This window comes from Mirounga leonina, unplaced genomic scaffold (assembly GCF_011800145.1).
Source record: "Mirounga leonina isolate KUSES-001 unplaced genomic scaffold, KU_Mleo_1.0 Mir_53, whole genome shotgun sequence".
NCBI lineage: Eukaryota > Metazoa > Chordata > Mammalia > Carnivora > Phocidae > Mirounga > Mirounga leonina.
The window spans coordinates 47,575,472-47,593,841 of NW_023270807.1; the positions used below are offsets into that span (position 1 = coordinate 47,575,472).

Consider the following 18,370-nt stretch of genomic DNA (forward strand, 5'->3'; position numbering starts at 1 on the left):
CTTTCAACTTCACATTGTGGCCACTTAATTTCTGGCAGTTCGCTGGTGCAAGTCCTAGAGCTGGTCCCTGGCCTCCTTTTTAAGGAGAAGTGGCAGTTGGCATTCTAATCACTAGCCTTTTTTTTTTTTTTTTTTTACTTCCTTGGGAAAGCAATACAAGGATTAAATCCAAAGTCATAGTGCATCTTAAAAGCAGCATACTTTTAGAAAGACAGTTAATAAATTACTTGTACAATATACAAAATAATGTTTTATACTGCAGCATCACCTCTGACGCCTGAGTCATTGTGAGGGCACCCGGAATGGAAATAGCAGGATGGCCTAGTCACTTTGCCAGCTCTTTTGTTTTGTTTTTGCAATCGTTTTGTTCCAGAATCAGTACGTAATGAAGTTTGATTTTATTCAAGGCACCCCCAGATAACGCAGAGAAACAAACACATAACAGCAAAGCACTCACCTGCCCAAAGCCCGACCAACCTGAATGAAGCGAGGTTGTCTGGACACACAAGTAGGACACAGGCAGATCCAAGGGGAGGACTAGATGCAGGCAGATGGCCACGGTCCCCGCCCCTACAGCTCATGCCCACCTATTTGGAGACCCGACTCGGCCTCGGCAGGGATCTTCCTAAGCAGTCCATGGGGGGAGGGTCCTTTATTTTTATAAGGAAGGACCCTTCAAGCACAACTACATGTCACCATGCTGTGCAAACACTTCCCTGTTATTGACTTGCTTTTGTTTTTCCTAAAAGACACGGGCCTCACCGAGGGATCCCCGGTTAAGGAGACAGGCTGGTTTTTAAAACTCCACTTGAGGCAGTTTGGATTCTGGTCCCCAGCTAGTCCTCCCTTTGAATCAACCTGGAAACGATTCTGACGAACATGTGGTTCAGGGTAGTAGAAGACAAGACAGGTCACACAGACAATTGCACAAAGCCAATCACTGTTTATGGTACATAGTGAACAAAATCATTAAGTCGTTAGAAAATCTCTAAGAAATGGAAAGAGTTTTTCAAGCAGTGTTTTTAACCAGTTCCCATAGCGGGGTTTGGTTGAGGAAGAGGGAGAAAAGCGAGGTGGGGGTTGGGGGCAGCAGAACGTGAGCTGACGGTGGAGGGAAATCAGGAGGCCCCCTCCCCCACCCCGACATGGCCGCAGCACAGGGGCGAGCGGACGGAACGACAGACAGGGGGAGACTGTGGAATGTGGTCAAGACTACCAGTTGCACATGAGCTGTCACCAGGGTGAATCACGCCAACAGGCTGGTTTGGACCTGGTTATGAGACTAGCAGGAAACATTCTTTTTTTTTCCAAAAGAAGAGGAGGTCACTTAAAAAAGGCAACAAGAGAGTTAAAAAAAAAACACAAAATACTGTTGGCTGACTCCTCCACCGCAACACATACCTGTGGTGCATCACACGATTCACATTGAATTTAAATTCCGGCTGTCACCAGGTTTCCACAAAGGCAAACCCCACGGTGAAGCACAGAACCGCTCCACTAGGCCAAGACCTTCCAACAACCGTAATAAAAACGGCAGCTCCAGCGTGGAGCTGCATCAAAATCCGTCTCAGACCAGCACACGCACATGCGCACGCACATGAGGAGAAACAGAAACCCAGAGGCAGGTTTTAAAAGCGCAACTACTTGAAAAGAAAAGCCTTTTTTTTTTAATCCTACCGCATGAACCAACAAATTTCTGGCATTCATACATATTTAAACATTTAGCGCTAATATTTGTACAGAAAAAAGTTAATACTAAAACATATGTTACTATGATTTCACTTTTCGCCTACATCATATACTAATTTCCCCTTTTACATGCAGCTTTAATATTGTCCAAACAATGGCACAAATAAAGAAACAAAGTCAACCGTCTAGTCCCCACTGCCCACCACCCCATCCCCACATCAAACCTTTCGGGAAGAGTCCCGCAGCCAGGCTGGAGGGCCCACCGGAGGGAGGGAGGGAGGGACTCCGCCTCCTCTTAGGCTGGGGGCAGGGTCTGGGCACATCTTCCTGTAAACGTGGCCAGGGGCCAGCACACCCCCAAAGCCAAGGGAAGCTGCTCTCTGTGGGTTGCAAGCCAACCAGTTTTGCAGCAAGAGAAGAAAATTACCATCAGGTGAGGGTAGGTGTGTGTGTGTGTGTGTGTGTGTGTGTGTGGCTGGGTAAAGGGGCAGGGAGGGCTCCTTGGCCATATCGTGTCCAAAGCCTCAGATTGAAATCTGCCTTTGGACAAGAGACGAGCAGAAAACCCCCAGAATTCAACTCAAAGCATTTGGAGAAGGGAGGGAGAAATTCTTTTGCCTGCGTCAGGGACAGACCCCAGGCTCACATGCGCCCACTCTCCCCTACTCTGGGCAAGCTGCATTAACCCAGGACGCCGCTTACAGGCAGGACCCCAGGTGCTATGAGTTAAACTGACTCAGGTGAGAGGTCCTGGGAGCCCAGCCTGTGCAGGGGGCCTGGACAGGGGAGCAGGGGGCCGGGATGGTCGGGTGGCTGATCAGCCAAATCCTTCCGAGAAGTTCCTCCTGCGCTGCCCTTCCAAGAACAGGCAGAGGCCTGAGGACGGGTTGAAATGAACGGGACTCGCCCCTTGGGTGAGAAAATAGTTCTAACTTGATTTTTAGGAGCCAATGCCTGCTGAGTTCTGGTACAAAATCACGGGTTCCTGCTGTTTGGATGCACTTCTGAGTGGACGTCCAAACTCTCTCCCCACTTAGGAGTCTGAACATCCAGTATCAACTCTGAACTCTCTGCATTTAAACTTTGCTTCCGGGAGAGGTGGGGAGGAGATGAAATATAAAAATATTCAAGCAGATTATTGTCTACACATCCTAGGATGAATTCATTATTTGGCAAGATTATTTTTCCTACATAATTATCACCTGAGTGCTTTTTAATTAGCTAAAATGTCTTACTTTTCAACTAAAAGCAAAGAATATACAGTATACTTGAGTTATACTGAAGTAATAACAACTTCATTTAAGAAAATAGGTTTGACCCAAAACTCAGTGCAAGTGGCAAAGTTGACCATGACTGTACAGTATCTGCAAGAAAAAAAAAAAACCAACAACAAACCCACGACACTCCGAGGACACCGGCCGATGGTGCCCAAAGCAAACCAAACGACAACAGAAAAAGGGTCTGAAATAAAACCTCAAAAAAAAAAAAAAGCTTCCAACATTGAATTCTGTTCCATAAATAAGTACAAACTGAAGTTGAACTGTGAAGCAAGAAAAATGACTATGTTAACAGTTACCAAACTAGTTCTGGCACCGGAGACAAAAGAAGAGGAATGTTGGAACCTGTTGATAAACGAGAAATGAAGTTTCCAGTTTCAGGATGAGAAAATTGAGGCATGCAGGACTTTTGCATATGGATATATATATATATTTTATATATATATTATATATAATATGTACAGTCTAGCTATAAAACTTTGATGTGTATAGAAGCTGTCTTCAATGAAAAAATTGAACATTCAGAAGAAATTCCTGAGATAGGGTTTGTGACACGGGCCACTGAGAAACAAAATCCGTGGTTGGGTCCTAGAGGTGTTACAGTCTATCCCTGTTGAGACTGAAATTAACCCACAGACAGGCAGCGTCACCGCCGCCGTCCTTCCTTGCCCGGGCAAGGGGTAGCACCATTGTGAAGGGAACTGTGTATCACTCCCGCGTGGAGAGAGGAGGGAATACTGAGAAACAGTATTGCTGCTGAGAACGCTGTAGTGTGCACCAAATTCCTTCTCGGTTCTTCCAGGCAACAGACGAGCAGCACCGCAGGCTGACCGAGGAGCCCCCGGGGGCTGGGGCAGACGCGGGAGAAGTGGACGGCGGGCCGGGTCACTAGGTGTACTCTTTCCGGGGCTGCTCGTCAGTCGTACACTTATCAGTCATCTCCTGGCAGAAGTCCACGGTCACCGTCTGGCTCCTGGATTCAAGAGGAGGCGCCCTCTCCGAGAAGGTTCCCGGCTCAGCGCCCTCGGGCCTCCGCCCGGAAGTACAGTTCTCCGGGGCGCAGCCGGGGGCCCAGGGGCGGCCGGGGGGAGCCGCTCCGGGCTCCAAGCAGCAGGGCGCGCTTTCGCCCACCGCTCGCTGCGCGGCGGCCGGGTTCTGCTCGACGCCCAAGGGCGCGGGGTTAATACTGGAGGCTGCGGGGAGGCCCACGGGTCTGAGGACGGGGCAGTACCGATGCAGGGCCTGGATCTGCTCCGGGCTCTGGATGTCGCGGCAGACTTCCTGCGAAAGGCAGGAGAAATTGTCCAGCAGCTCCCCCATGCAGGCTTTCAGTTGGTTCCTCTCGGACAACAGCTTCTCTTTCTCACACACCTGGGCGACGGAGAGAGAAAAGAGAGAAGGCCCCGTCAAGCCTGAACGGGAAGACACAAGGCCTGGTTTCCGGGGGTCTTCGGGCTTTCGTCTCTGCGTCTGGTAGGACAGGGTCACTTGTGAACGACGGGGCCGGGATCTAGGCACCTACAAGACGTGTATTCAAGGAGCCTGGACTGAGACTCCGATCGGAGCAGCCTATCCAGGTGCGCCAGTGAGCCTGCCGTCTCCTCTGGCGAGTGACCAGCAACAGTCCCACCGACCAGAGAACTGCAGGGAGTCAAGGCTCTGGTTTCCTGGAATTTGGGGTTTGTGCAGCAACAGCTGGAAAACTCTCAGTCCCAAACCCTGTCGTTGAAAAATCACCCCCCCCCCCACCCCGTGCGTTAGGCTGCCATTTTTGAAAGTCAGAAATTGGCCAATTGCAACTTTATGACATTTTGGAAAAAGGGAATCTCATGGGCAGGGTGGGGGGGAAGACCCGTGGTTGCCAGGGATGGGGGGAGGGAGAGGGATGGACGGGTGGAGCACAGAGCATTTTTGGGGCAGTGAAAGTACTCAGTGTACAGTTGCGATGGATACATTGTCCAAACCCACAGACTATACCACGCCAAGAGTGAGGCCTGATACAAATTATGGACTCTGGGTGATTATGCTGTGTGGATTCAGGTTCCTCAGTGGTAACAAATGCACTACTCAGGTGGGAGGTGTTGATAATGGGGGAGGTGGTGAGCGCGTAGGGGCTGGGCGCAGGGGCATTCAATTTTGCTGTGAACCAAAAACTTCTCCAAAAAGAAAAGTCTACTGAAAAAATCAACAAAAATCACAACCACAAAAAGCGACCACGGGCAATTTCACATGCTTTGATCAAACCTCAGCAGGCTGTCTGGCCTTTGCGGCGGACAGACGGGACAGAGCAGGTCCTCTCGGGGACAGGTGGGGACCGTGCAGTGCGTCAGGAGCACTGACTCTCCCTGGACACGGGAAGGGCCGACAGAGGCGTGGAGACCGAGTCCTAGCAGCCTAGCCTGAGGTTCCGAGATGTCGTCCTCCAAGAAAATCTCACATAAGCTCTTGTGTTCCTAAAATTCGCCATCCCGTCAGAGAGACGGATTTCGCTGCTAGAGGGGAGGCTGGTGCAGGTTTCACCCGAACTCGCTGTGCGAGGAGAGAAGATGTGGAGGCTGCACGGGGAGCACACAGTGAAAGAGACGAGGAAACTGGACATCACCACCAGATGGGAGGGAGAGTGGAGCGGGGATGGGGGGAAGAGGGAGCGAAAGGAGGAGAGGGAAGCAAACATACGAGACGGGGGCTCCGACACGGGAGCTGCACGTGCTGCTCACGAGTGCAATCTGGCAGGCAGCGTGGGCATGTGTGTCGGAGACAGAGATTTACACGGGGAAAGGGCACCTGCTCAAATATTTATAAATTTATCAAGAAAACATGTTTTAAAAATGAAAAATAAACAGATGTACAAGTGCGAGTTGAGAAATACATTATGCAAGTTTGCAAAAGCTGAGTGGCGTGCCACAGGCAGCGTGGGAGTGGGGAGCGTGTGTGCGCTGGGGACGCGCGGGGTGGGCCGGCCTGTCCCCGCTTGCCAGCGCCCTCCGGGCACCCGGGCCGGGTGAGTGGGCCCAGCGCCATCCGGGCACCCCGGCCGGGTGAGCGGGCCCAGTGCTGAAGCGCGAGGGCGGTGGATAAGAAAGGAAGCACAGCGGGGAGATCTCCTTGCGAAAAAATCTTACGTTTGTGGCCGTGCATCCCGGGGTGCCAGGAAGGCCTGGGGGCCTGCAGAGAGGGAGGCCACACCGCCCCGGCCTAGGAGGGCCATGTCAGTCCCCATTCTGCCACTGACCCCCATTCTGCCACTGATCTGCCAACTGTCCCGGGCCACCTTGAGGGAGAAGAAAATGAACTTATGCGGCGACAGTGTTTTGGCTGTCCGCAGGAAAGGCAGTATAAACCCAGGCCCTGGTTACAGGGGTGAAGCTCTAAGTCACAGATGGACATTGATGAGCACATGAGACCCTCACTCAGTGCGGAAACGCAGCCTATTATTGAAGGGGTTTCCAAAACCAGTGGGAGGAGAAGTAGGAAATACCCTCTCCCGTTTTTCAGCTGAACAGTATCAGCAGAGTGCTTTAGATATCTGCCTGGTGTGTGGTTTAGACTTTATTGCTTGTTGTTATTGTTATTAGACTTTATTATTTGTATTGCAAAATTACACGGAAAGAATTCTAATTACAAAATCAGGCATTCCTTAAATACGGGCGATGAGAATCATTCTACTTCCTGGAGAGGGGCATGGGGCCGAAGGACCCCAGACGGGTGCTCAAGGTCCTGACGGCTCGTACTCAGCCGACTCAGCCTTGCTGGGTCCCTACTGAAGCCCAGTGGGCTTTCAGAAGACCCACATTCACCAGCAGCAATGTCTTGTTTCCTTATGTGGCTTAAATACCAATTGTTGTTGTTAAAGCAACATTAAAGAAAAAATTGAAAGAAGAAATTCGTAATCCCACAACCCAGTCACAATTTCAAATGCGTTTCAGGGCAACTGACATTTCCTGAGAGGCCCCCCTGGGCCTGCACTGGTGAGACTGAGAGTCAATCCAGTCACTGTCCTTGTTGTGAGGAACCTGCCGTTCGGGCCAGGGGACACAGACACACGTAGATGCGCCGAGACTGCAGTGATAAGCACGAAGCCAGAGGTCAGATCAGGGCTCCCAGGGTGGGTGCTCAGCCTCACTGGGGACTCAGGAATGGAGTTTCCTTGAGAGGGGACAGTAACTTGATTCTTAAAAGATGAAGGATGAAGTCAGAGAAGAAAATGCTTGAGGAATGTCCAAGGTAGAGGGGAGACAGCAGAAGCAGAGACAGAAGCAGAAACAGCAGGTGGCAGGAAGTGCAAAGCATTGGATTCTGTTAGGGGTCAAGTTGGAGGACAGGAGTGGTAGCTATGGACTAAACCTGTACGAGCAAGCACGAATGTCTTGCTGAGAAGCTTGGGCTGTATTTTGCAGGAGAGGGGAGCCACTTCGAGGAGCAGGTTTCCCCTGCTTGGTGGGAGTTAAAAAAGAAAAAAGACCCTGAGGTCCAAGACTACCTTGATAACAGGTAACATTTACTCATGCTTTTCAAATGTCTTATCTTGTTCTTAGGTTCTCATCAGGACGGTGGCCTACCATGAGGCAAAGGATCACCACGTATAGCCTGAGGACCCAGACTTAGATCATAAGCACATCACGTGGCCTCTCTCTTCTTCAGCCCGACATGGACATGGCACCTAAGATGTTTCCAGTATTTGGCCAGCAGAAAAGTCAAGCTGAATGCAGTTGCACTGGTTGCCTTCAAAGCTAACTCAGGAGCCAGAGGCCACCTGGATTTAGCTTAAGCTTGCTTACCGAGGAGAAGGGGGCACCGAGCTCCCAGTGAGGGGAGCCTGGGAGATGGGGGCTTGTTCCCTGAGACAAAAGGCACAGGGAAGAGGTGCCGGCCCCTTGGAGGCAGAACTGCAAAATCAAGGACCCTGGGGTTTCGAGGGCCTTCAGGAGGTCACGTGGTATCCTATCTGGATTCTACATTCTGCTGTGGGAGGCAGGAGAAAGCAGTGGTGAAAAATACAAAATTTGGGTTTGCATTCAAGCTCTGCCACACAGTGGGGAGTTGGCAAACCTCTCTGCACTCATTTCCTCCTCTGTAAATGGAGAGAAAATAGAATCTAAGTCACAGGGTTGATGTGAGGATTAAATGCTATCATTTATAAAAACAGCTGAGAATAACACCTGGTTCACACATGTATGCAATAAATGTTAGCTACTAAAACATGCTGAATGGAACAAAGAGAAAGAACTCCCTCTAAATGCAGGGAGGCTGAAGGATATAAAATATTGAAACGTGATCACACACCTGCACAGACACACACAATTCCAGATAGAAAGCTATTTACTTTTGTTGAGAAGCTTGTTTAAAAATAAACCGAAACCTCTCGGAACGGTGACCCTCTCTCCGCTTCTCTAGCCTTCCCCATTGCAGCCTTGCATGAGTCCTGATCACTCCGGGTTGCTGATAGCAACAAACGGATCAACTCACCAATTTGCGGATTTCACATTCTAAATTCTGAATACAGTCTAGTTTCCTCTTGCGGCAGCGCTGGGCTGCGATGCGGTTCTTGCTGCGCCGTCGGACGTCGTGAATGAACTCTAACTGTTCTGAGGTTAGCTTGTGCATCTTAATCATCATCTGGAAATCGTTCCTTGGAAGATCTGTGATTTGATCTACAGGAAAGGGAAGTTTGACCTGAAACCAAGAACAGTGGAATATGATTATGGTGGTTGGATTTTAGTTTGGATTCCAGCTGGCAGAATATTAAAAAAAAATGGTAAAACCTCCTTTTTTTTTTTTAAAGATTTGATTTATTTATTTGTGAGAGAGAATGAGAGACAGAGAGCACGAGAGGGAGGAGGGTCAGAGGAAGAAGCAGACTCCCCGCCGAGCAGGGAGCCCGATGCGGGACTCGATCCAGGGACTCCAGGATCATGACCTGAGCCGAAGGCAGTCGCTTAACCGACTGAGCCACCCAGGCGCCCGGTAAAACCTCCTTTTTAAGATGACCAGATAGTATGGAAACTATTGAAAGCAGGCAGTGATTAATTCTTTCTTGTCTCAGATATAAATAAGATGTCACATTTAGAGAGTCAAACAGAATGTGAACACACAAATTGTAACGTGGTTATCGCTCCTGAGATTTCTGAAGCAAACAGCATGGGAGATATTGGAAAATGTGGACTTTTTCACTGTTACAGCAATTTTGTAAAAAAGGCTATATAGTTAGTTGAAACCTACTTCCATGGAGCCTCGACTCAATAAAAGATCATCATCTAAGGAATTATCTGAAACACTTGAATGAGGAGAGCACCACACACCTCAAAGAGGCTGGAAAGACGAAACAACCAGTGGGATTTTCAGTAACACGGCATAAGAAGAGGCAGCGAGAGAACTCGGGTAGTCTACACTGGGGTGGACTAGGAGTTGAAAGTGGGCTTTAGTCCTTCCACCAGACATGAGACCTCAGGCTAGTTACCTTACTTCTCCGAGCCTCAGTCTCCTCATCTGCAAAATGGGGCGTGCTTCTGAGCTGGCTAGGGCTCTACAAAGTTGGGCACTTTGGCAGATTGTATTTTCCAAAAATACAATGGCCATCCCATCTCACATTTCCTTTTACAACACGATGTTGACTTTTCCATATCCAGAGGCGGGATGCACGTTTCTGCCTCTGGATCATCACCATGTGGTGGGAGTCACGGTGTGTAGCTTGAGGTTGGGTCATAAAAGGAGCTGCAGCTTCCTCTTAGGCTTCTTGGGCTGCTCCCTCTGGAGGAAAGCAGCTGCCAGGCCTACAGGACTCCCAGGCAGCCCCGTGGAAGGCCCAGGCCCGTGTGGAGAAGAACTGAAGCCTGCAGCCAACAGCCAGTGTTACCCAGCCAGTCATGTGCATGAACCACCCTGGACGTGGATTCTCCAGGCCCCGTCAAACCTCCAGAGATGGGAGGCCCCAGCCACTGTCTTCAACCTCATGAGGTATCCCAAGCCAGAAGTGCTTACATGGGCCACTCCTGGGTTCCTGCCCCACAGAAACGGTGAGCGATCTTAAACGATTTAAGCCACGGAGTCTGGGGATGATTTGTTATGCAGCAGTGATAACTGATGCAGATACTGTCAGCAGCAAGATTCCAACGTCCAGGCTCTTGACAAAGCAAATAAGCATTATCCAAGGAGAGGATGAGAGTCTCTGGGTGGATGGATCTGTGTCCTCCTTATATTCTGTCAAATGCACAGGCCTGGATCTTCAGCACTGCCCTCTCCAAGACTCCTACTGATGATGCAGGGACTTCAGGGTTCAGTTCTGGTTCCGTTTCCGAAAAGGAAGGTTGTGCGTTGCTTGGCTAAGAGACAAAGTGTCTGTCTCCGGGGCTCAGATTCACTTAATTCTTGCTTACATCAGCATCCGCTTTCGGTGGACCAGCAGATGGCGCTATAAACCCAAACTTCTTTCAAGTGCCAGCCCTGCGCTGTCCAATGCAAACAAGAGCTGTGATTTTGCATTTCTAGCAGCCACATTAAAGGGAGTGAAAAGAAACAACTGAAATTCATTTTAATAGTATATTTAGTTGAGTCCAATAGGTCCACAATATTTTCAACATGTAATTAATATAAACCTTATTGAGATAGTTTACTTTTTTAGCACTACATTTTCAAAATTGGGAGGTGTATTTTGCACTTAGCACAATTCAGAACGAGGCACGTTTCTAGGGCTCAATAGCCACGTGTGGCGTGTGGCTGCTACATGGACAGCACAGCTCTGGGAGACGGAACGAGTGGGACGCGGTGAACTGGAGTAACCAGAAAAACAGGAGGATCCGGGTTTAATTGATCAAAATATTTACGGGTGCAGAGACCAAGCCCTCATTAACATTCAGAAGCTGCAGTGTTATGTCTGCATCGTTCAGGGGAGTCAGATGAAGATACTCTATTCTGAGCTCAGGCTTTTGCTCTGATTGCATCAGATGCAGGAAGACAAGTCTAAATCCTGGCATTTATGGCTAGTTAATCCCCACGCACAAAGGCATTCACACTGCACGATCATTTGACTTTCCTGTGGCTGGATGCAACTGCTTTGTCAGGTTCCTCCACAGCTCCAAGCCTGCTGGACGTGGCATGTGCCGAGGGCTCCCAGTGGGTGCTCTGATTCAACTTCCGCCTGGTGAGCTGGATCCCATGACACCTGTACAACTTTGGCCCAAGAAAGCAACATCGCAACAGCACACATTCCACCACACTCGGCGCAGCCCGGCTGCCACTGCTGAAGGCAGGCAGCCAGGGAAAGCCAGCAGGCTTTGTCCACGGGCTGTGTTTGCACAGGGCCTGGATACGAAGAACGTCTGATTTCCCTTTATACCCTTTGGATAACAAACGGACACTCCAACCCTGGACAGTGCCTAACTCACATGGAGATCAGCCAGGCGGGGACACGGATGTTTCCACACCAGGCGGAAGCCTTGTCTGCACCCAGAGGTTGCAGCACCGCGGGGCCTCGTGCAGTCTCCCCCTCTGCCGACAACAAAGCAACGCTGCTTCTGCGCTCAATCCTGTTTACTTCTTTTCCCAGAGAATATGTTACCTACAGTTCGGGCCACAGGGAAAGTCAAAAGGCCTCCTAGACCGAGAGCTACTGTATTTAAAATCATCCAGACAGCGAATATAAAACACCAGGGAAACAGGACAGAGGTTGACAGGAAAAGGAAAAATCAACAATGCTCGTTTCAAAGTCCTTGAAGCAAAAGGCCATATCAAGTTTGGGCAGAGCTGTTGCAACTCCAGCTGCTTTTTAAAGAGGTCAAAGGGAAAGAAAATAGTCAGCTATAGACCTTCTTCCATGGGAAAGAAACCCCACGGCCGACCACTCTTGTTTCTTCCTAATAGGCTCTGTTGGCCCTCAGGCAAGGGAGAGCTTCCACGGACTACCAAGAGGAAGTCCCGAAGCGTGCTTGGGATGCAGCAGTGGTTAACTTGGCCACAGCTCTTTTTTATTTGCAGAGCAGTAAGTTCCAAGCCAGTGGACATCTTCCCTGGTGATAAAGAGCAGCCAGAGACTCCCTTATGGATCGGGGAGAATATTCCATTCTCAAGCTTGCAGGCCCCCCAACACTCCCCAAACGGGGCTCAAAAGTCAGCTAATGCGACGCGGCCTTCGAAGGTTCAAACTCTTCAAGGGGGCGGAGACCCTTCTCCCGTTCTTCTGGAGAGTTCTTATAACCGAAATGGGCCCTAGAGGGCTTACCATTTATTGTCCCTCCACACACTTCTTCTTCCAGGATTTTACTTCACAGCAGTGGTTTCGTTTTCATTCACTGGACTCTCAGAAACAGCGCGAAACACCCAACGTAACAAGATGAAACGTCCTGCCAGTTCCCTTCACCACCTGTCTGAACACTGGCCTGCACCTGCTGTCAGCTACCAGATGCACAGAAGGCGAAGCCCATCAGGCCTCTGAGGCTAAGCACGCTGCACAGCAGGGGAAGGGCCCGCGGGGCTGAGGGTACTGATTTCTCATGGGTGCTGCTCATCCCCACGCCCTCTCCCCGCCTCGGCTTTCAGTAGCGACTCCGAAAGTGAGGCGCAGCCCCTGAGTCAGCAAGCCGAGGGCCCAACAGGGCCCCCAGCACGGTCTGCTACTGTTGACTTGCTACTCCCTCTCCTCCTCGGCCCTCTGGAGCACGACTGGAAGAACAGGACAGAGGGCTTTTCAGCCCAGTTGCAGGACCGAACCGCTAAACAGCAACCGGAGCGGGGTTAGACCTTCTGGGCGCTCCAGCTCATGAGCACCTGGTGAAATGGGGCGCCTCTTCTCGCCCAACAGAAATCCGTTGTTCTACTTCTCTCCTTACCAACAACCACCCTGTTCTGCAGCCAGAACTACTCTTTGCTCCCAGTTTAGCAAAAATACCCATTAAAAATGATAAAAGAAATATAACTTCTTGCAGAAAATTCAAATATGAGACAAAAGAGGAGACAAAATTCCCACCCCCCAAACAATGGCTGTCTTGCTCAGGTGGGCTCCCCTCTGACCTCTGTTTCCTCTGTATCTTTTGTGCAGGGTTGTAAGCAGACCACAGCCCCCTTGCCTCACCGTGCCTCTTACCACATTTCACTTGCCCGGAGCTGCTGGTCTGCTGAACGGGAGCTACTGGAGAAGCAGGGCAGCGATGCAAATGTTGCAGAAAAAGCTGAAAGCAAGCACTTCCTCTAGAATCCCAGCCGAAGCTGGTTTGCAAATCTTCTTTCCTACCTCCTTTCTTGGTTTCACTACCAGATGTTGAATAGAAGCCGCAGGAGTCGGATCATGCTAACAGTACCCCGAGGCCCAACACCCTTGACACGTATACTCTTACAAGACCCTGGGATCTCTGTGCCTCGTCGGGCGGGAGGGGGAAGCAAGATGCCCATCGAGCTGATGATTCAGTGCTGCGGGCAGGGGGACAGCCAGGTCCGTGCTAGACAGATGCCCGAGACAGAATCTCCCATCTCCACTAAGAAACATTTCCTGCACAACTGTCCTTCTACCCTCTATTCTCATGGTCCAGTTTGCAGAACAAATGCAGGACACCTGGGATTTAGGTGTACTGCAATTAATTAGCTGTCTGACCTCAGGCCAATCTTTCATTCTCTCTGTCCTGAAGTTCTTTGAGGATCCGTGAGAGAGAAAGATAATACATGCCCTACTTAGCTTACAGAATGGCTATGAAGAATAAAATTGGGTAACAGATGGAGAAAGTGCTTTGAAAAGTCTGAATTGCCTGATAGATATGAGGTATTATTAATTCTGTTGATTAGTCCTATCTTTCTTTGTCACATGGTTTCTTCTTCCAGACAGACAGTACGCTTTGGAATTCCAGATGCTAGGAACATCTTTCTAGACAACACAAAAACATCGTTTTAATTAGAAATACGGCCGACTTCTATGCTGCCTAGCAAAGTTTTCTTTTTATTAAGCAGACCAATCAGAGGCATTTTAAGAAAGACGCCTGATTCAACGAACCACAAAAAATGACTGTAAAATTTTTACATACAACATATGTCTGGAAGTTGGCATGTGGGTGGAAGAGTGAGAGTCAGACAAGGCTCTTCCATTTTATTACATGTCAGACATTATTTCTCCCTGCTCCCACACACACTCATCAACACAAACGTACACACATCCTCACTCTCTCATGCTTTATGCCTCCTGACATGAAATGTGTTAATAAAGCAGGTCCAACTAATCGATCCTTTGGCCACGCAAGCTGTCATTCTAGTGCTTCCTTACTAAAACCTACAATTAGGGGTGTCTGGGTGGCTCAGTCATTAAACGTCTGCCTTCGGCTCAGGTCATAATCCCAGGGTCCTGGGATGGAGCCCCGCATTGGGCTCCCTGCTCCGTGGGAAGCCTGCTTCTCCCTCTCCCACTCCCCCTGCTTGTGTTCCCTCTCTCGCTGTGTCTCTCTCTGTGTCAAATAAATAAATAAAATCTTAAAAAAAAAGAAAAGAAAAGAAAAGAAACGGGAGCCCTTGTGCATTGCTGGTAGGAATGTCAAATGGGGCCGTTACCTTAGAAGACAGTCTGGTAGTTCCTCAAAAGGTTGAACATATAGTTATCATATGATTTAGCGATTCTACTGCTAGATACATAATGAAGAGAACTGAAAACTTATGTCTACAAAACACTTGTACACCAATGATAATAGTCAAAAAGAGGAAGCCACCCAAATGTCCCTCAACTGCTCAACGGATCAACAAAGTGTGCTCTATCCACAGAGTAGATGATTATTCAGCAATAAAAAAGAACAAAGCACTGAGCTATGGTGGACCCGCTGGTACATCAATGGCAAGGATGAATCTTGAAAAACATTATGCTCAGTGAAAGAAGCCAGACACAAAAAGCCACATAGTTATGAAATGTTAAGAATAGGCAAATCTTTAGAGATAGAAGGTAGATTAGTGGATGCCTGGGGTTGAGGGGAGGACAGTGAGGAGCAGCTACTAATGGATTAGGATGGTGTTTCTTTTGGGGTGATGAAAATGTCCTGGAACTAGAGTGGAGATTGTCCAAACCTTTGTGAATCATTAAAAATCCCTGAATTGTTCACTTTAACAGGGTAAATTTTATGCTGTGTGAATTGTATCTCAATCAAAATAATGACCCTCTGTGAGATATACATACATAAAACTCAGAAATTACAGAGGTACATTCCTCCCCAACTTTGCCTCCTATTTTCATCTTCTTCTCCATATTGCCTTCTCAGGCGTATGTATATTTATGAAGCAAATTAGGACCTTGTTATACATACTGTTTTGTTACTTTTTCTACTTAATATGACCTGTTCATATTTTTCATCATTGGAAGTAAGACAAAAATTCCCAAACTGACTTTTTAAGTAATATAGCAAACCCAAAAGTCATAAAGAAAAAAATGGATAACTTGACTGCATAAAACATAAACATTTCTTTCTATATGGTAAAAAGATGCCATAAATAAAAAGACCAAGTAGGAGAAACTATGGGAATCATTTCTAATAAAAGGTTAATATTCCTGTATTAGGGATTAAGGATCCTATAAATTGATTTAAAGATGAACAACACAAGAGAAAAATGGGCAAAGATGTAAAGTGGCAAGTCACAGGAAGGGAAATATAAATGGCACATACACACGAGAAAAGATGTCAACCTCATTAGTTATCATCTTTTACCCAGCAGATGGGCAAAATTGAAAAGGACTGGTAACAGCCAGTATTGGCAAGAGCAGGGGGGGATGGACATCCATAAATTGCTGAAGGATACAAACTTTTGGGGAAGTAGTTTACAGATAAGCATCACCTTTAACCCACTCTGGGGATTCTAACCCACAAAAATAAAAGCACCACTACTAAATATGTTCACAAAAATGTTTATTGCAGCAATTTTTATAAGAAGGGGAAAAACTGGAAACACCTGGACTGTCAGTTGCTAGATGGTAGCTATGATAGCTGTAAGCTGTGATTTGTGGGACCCATGGATATTAAAGAAGTATGCTTTAACCCGATGTTACTGACTTAGAGGCATGCACATAGTAGAACAGCTCTGTGAAGGAAGCAAGTTGCTGAGTAATTGTACAGTAAATGCCATTAAACTAAAACTTTAATGCAGATATGTGTTCGTATCTTGTCGCAGGCACAGAGAGAGCCTGTTAAATTTGGTATGTTAGGGGCTGGGTATGTTGTGTTTGATTATTTCAAAGAAGAAAGTAATTTTAAAGAGCTGATTGTTGAGAAAGGACAATATTGTGCTCACTGAAGCTCTCTTCAAAGCCAGGGGACAGTTAAGAAGAATGAGAGAAGTCGCTATCGGTGAGACGCTACTGTAACCAGAACACCTTACCAACTGTAAGGAATGCTGATACTTTCCTTTTGATCTAACATTTGGCTCCTGACTGAGGTGGAGGAAGAGAGGCTAGGAAGGAGCCTGGCCCAGCTGTCTGGAGCACTGGACAGGTGCCTGGCCGGAGGTGAGAACTCTGTTTGGTTTCTGACTCCAGTGTCCCCTTGGGCTTCACTCAGAAGGGGAGTCACCTGAACCTCTTACAAGAACAGATCAGGGCAGGATCAGACCAACAGATGTTGGCCTCTTCTCGATCAGTTCAGTTCAGAAAAATGAGTGACAATTCACATTGTGAATGAAGGATTTGCCTTCAATGTTACTACTGGGGACCACGCTTCCACTGGGGTCAAAGTAACTCCTGGAAGCAAGTTATTAACTCAAAGAGGAGAAGTCATGCTGAGTCCCTGAGACCAAATCTCTACTCTAGGAAAACTAAAATGTCAAACTGGGATGAAGTTTACCTTTACTCTAACAACCCTGTCCGAAATGCCCTCCTGAGGGGGGCTAAATGTGATTCTTAAAACGGCACAGAGCTCTGGTAAAGGTTCCTGCTTTCAGTGTTTAGAAATTCAAAGAACGTATTTTTTTTTTTAAAGTAAAAGTAAAAATATTTTTAAAGCGCTGGTATTTTTCACGACTTTTTTATAGGTTGCACGAAATGTCCTTTGGACTGGTTCATTTAGAACAGAGACGTTCTAAAGGTAGACAAGTGATGTGGCCCAAACACAAAGGAAAAACACATGTGCTCTTGTTGGTGGCGTTTAACTTGAAGAAGTGACTTTAAACTCTCTTTTGGGAGACAAGAGAGACAAAAGGAGATGATCAGAAACTGACAGTTCCTCGAACATACGCAAATACCATGACAACACAACCCCTTCAGCTTAATGGTGGGACTCCTCTTAGGGGAAAGACAAACAAAGATAAAGACATCTGTCCTTTTCTGCAGACACCAATCCTCAGCAAGATAAATCATTATGCTGATGAACCTGTTCCAGGGACTAGGCTTCTGGATCAGGGGCACTTAGGAACAATGTCAGGGGAAAAAAAAGAAAACCTCCCCTAAGTTATGACGAAAGGAAGAGAAAGGAGTGAGGAAAGAGAAAGCGCAAATCCTAGCTTGGGGGCGGGGGGCGCACAGGTGCCCCTGGTTTGGGGCACTGGGCACAACCCAAACCTGACGGGACAGGGTGTATTCAGACAGGAAGAGTTCGCATTCAAATCTCCTTTATAATTTCTTTGAGCTACATTAAATCCTTGCAGCATGTTTCTGTTTTTCTCCATTTTTCCCCCCAGGCAGTAACAGACGAGCCGGGAGCCGGCTCGCTAGCAACATGAGGAAGTGACCACGGGGCATCTCTGCCGTGGGCACAGGGAGCTTTGGGATCTATTTTCAAAATATGCCCTAACTAAAACCTCATGTGCTTCTTGCCAATCTTGCAGAGGCTGAATCCACCGCACGTCGCTCTGTGAAAAGGCACCTCAACCCGTGTGGCATTTCTGCTGTCCGGTTGGGTTAACATCCCTGCTTTCCTAGGGGCCGATACCCCGGGAGCGCGGCCGGGGGCCGAGGGCGCGGGCCTAAGCAGCTCTGAGCAGGGGCTTGTCTGAGCAGGTGCTTCTCTGGGCACGGGCTTCTCACCGGGCCTGCTCCCGCTGCTCCTAAGGCAGCTCTGAGACCCAGGGGGCAGTGTCAGGTTGGTTCCTTGTCAATCAGCCAGACAGTGCCAGATCATGACACAGGACTCCCTCAGATCTTTGCAGGGGCCTCTCATGTTACAGAGGGAAAGGGGAGCAGAGGGGCCGTCTATTCTTTTCTCTCCTCAGCCATGGGAGTGTTGCTCATGGTGGGGCTGGCGGTGTTCCTGCTCCATCTCCCGCCACTGGTAAGATGGAGGGAGCCTTCGGGAATTTTTATCTACAGAGCACGGGAAAGCACTTTGCTTTCAGGGTGAGCAGGAACTGCTACTCACGCCCACTCCTCCTCAAAGTGACCTCTCATCACTGGTGGGGAGCTCAGGACACGATACGCTACACAGCTGTGTGTGCCTGACGAGGGTGCTCCCGCAGGGCCCCCGGGA

At 48.4% G+C, this 18,370-nt stretch overlaps 1 protein-coding gene across 4 annotated transcripts in view; it reads right to left on the reverse strand.

Moving 5' to 3' along the window:
• Positions 1 to 807: 807 nt before the first annotated feature.
• BACH2 (BTB domain and CNC homolog 2) overlaps positions 808 to 18,370 on the reverse strand; it is a 350,045-nt gene continuing 332,482 nt past the window's right edge. For all 4 annotated transcript variants that reach the window (XM_034991411.1, XM_034991412.1, XM_034991410.1 and 1 more), the window contains 2 exons: positions 8,433 to 8,639; positions 808 to 4,337 (listed from right to left, as the gene is read on the reverse strand). In XM_034991411.1, the coding sequence (XP_034847302.1) occupies positions 3,855 to 4,337; positions 8,433 to 8,639 (690 nt within the window). In that variant the 3' untranslated portion in view covers positions 808 to 3,854. The remainder of the gene's footprint in view (positions 4,338 to 8,432; positions 8,640 to 18,370) is intronic.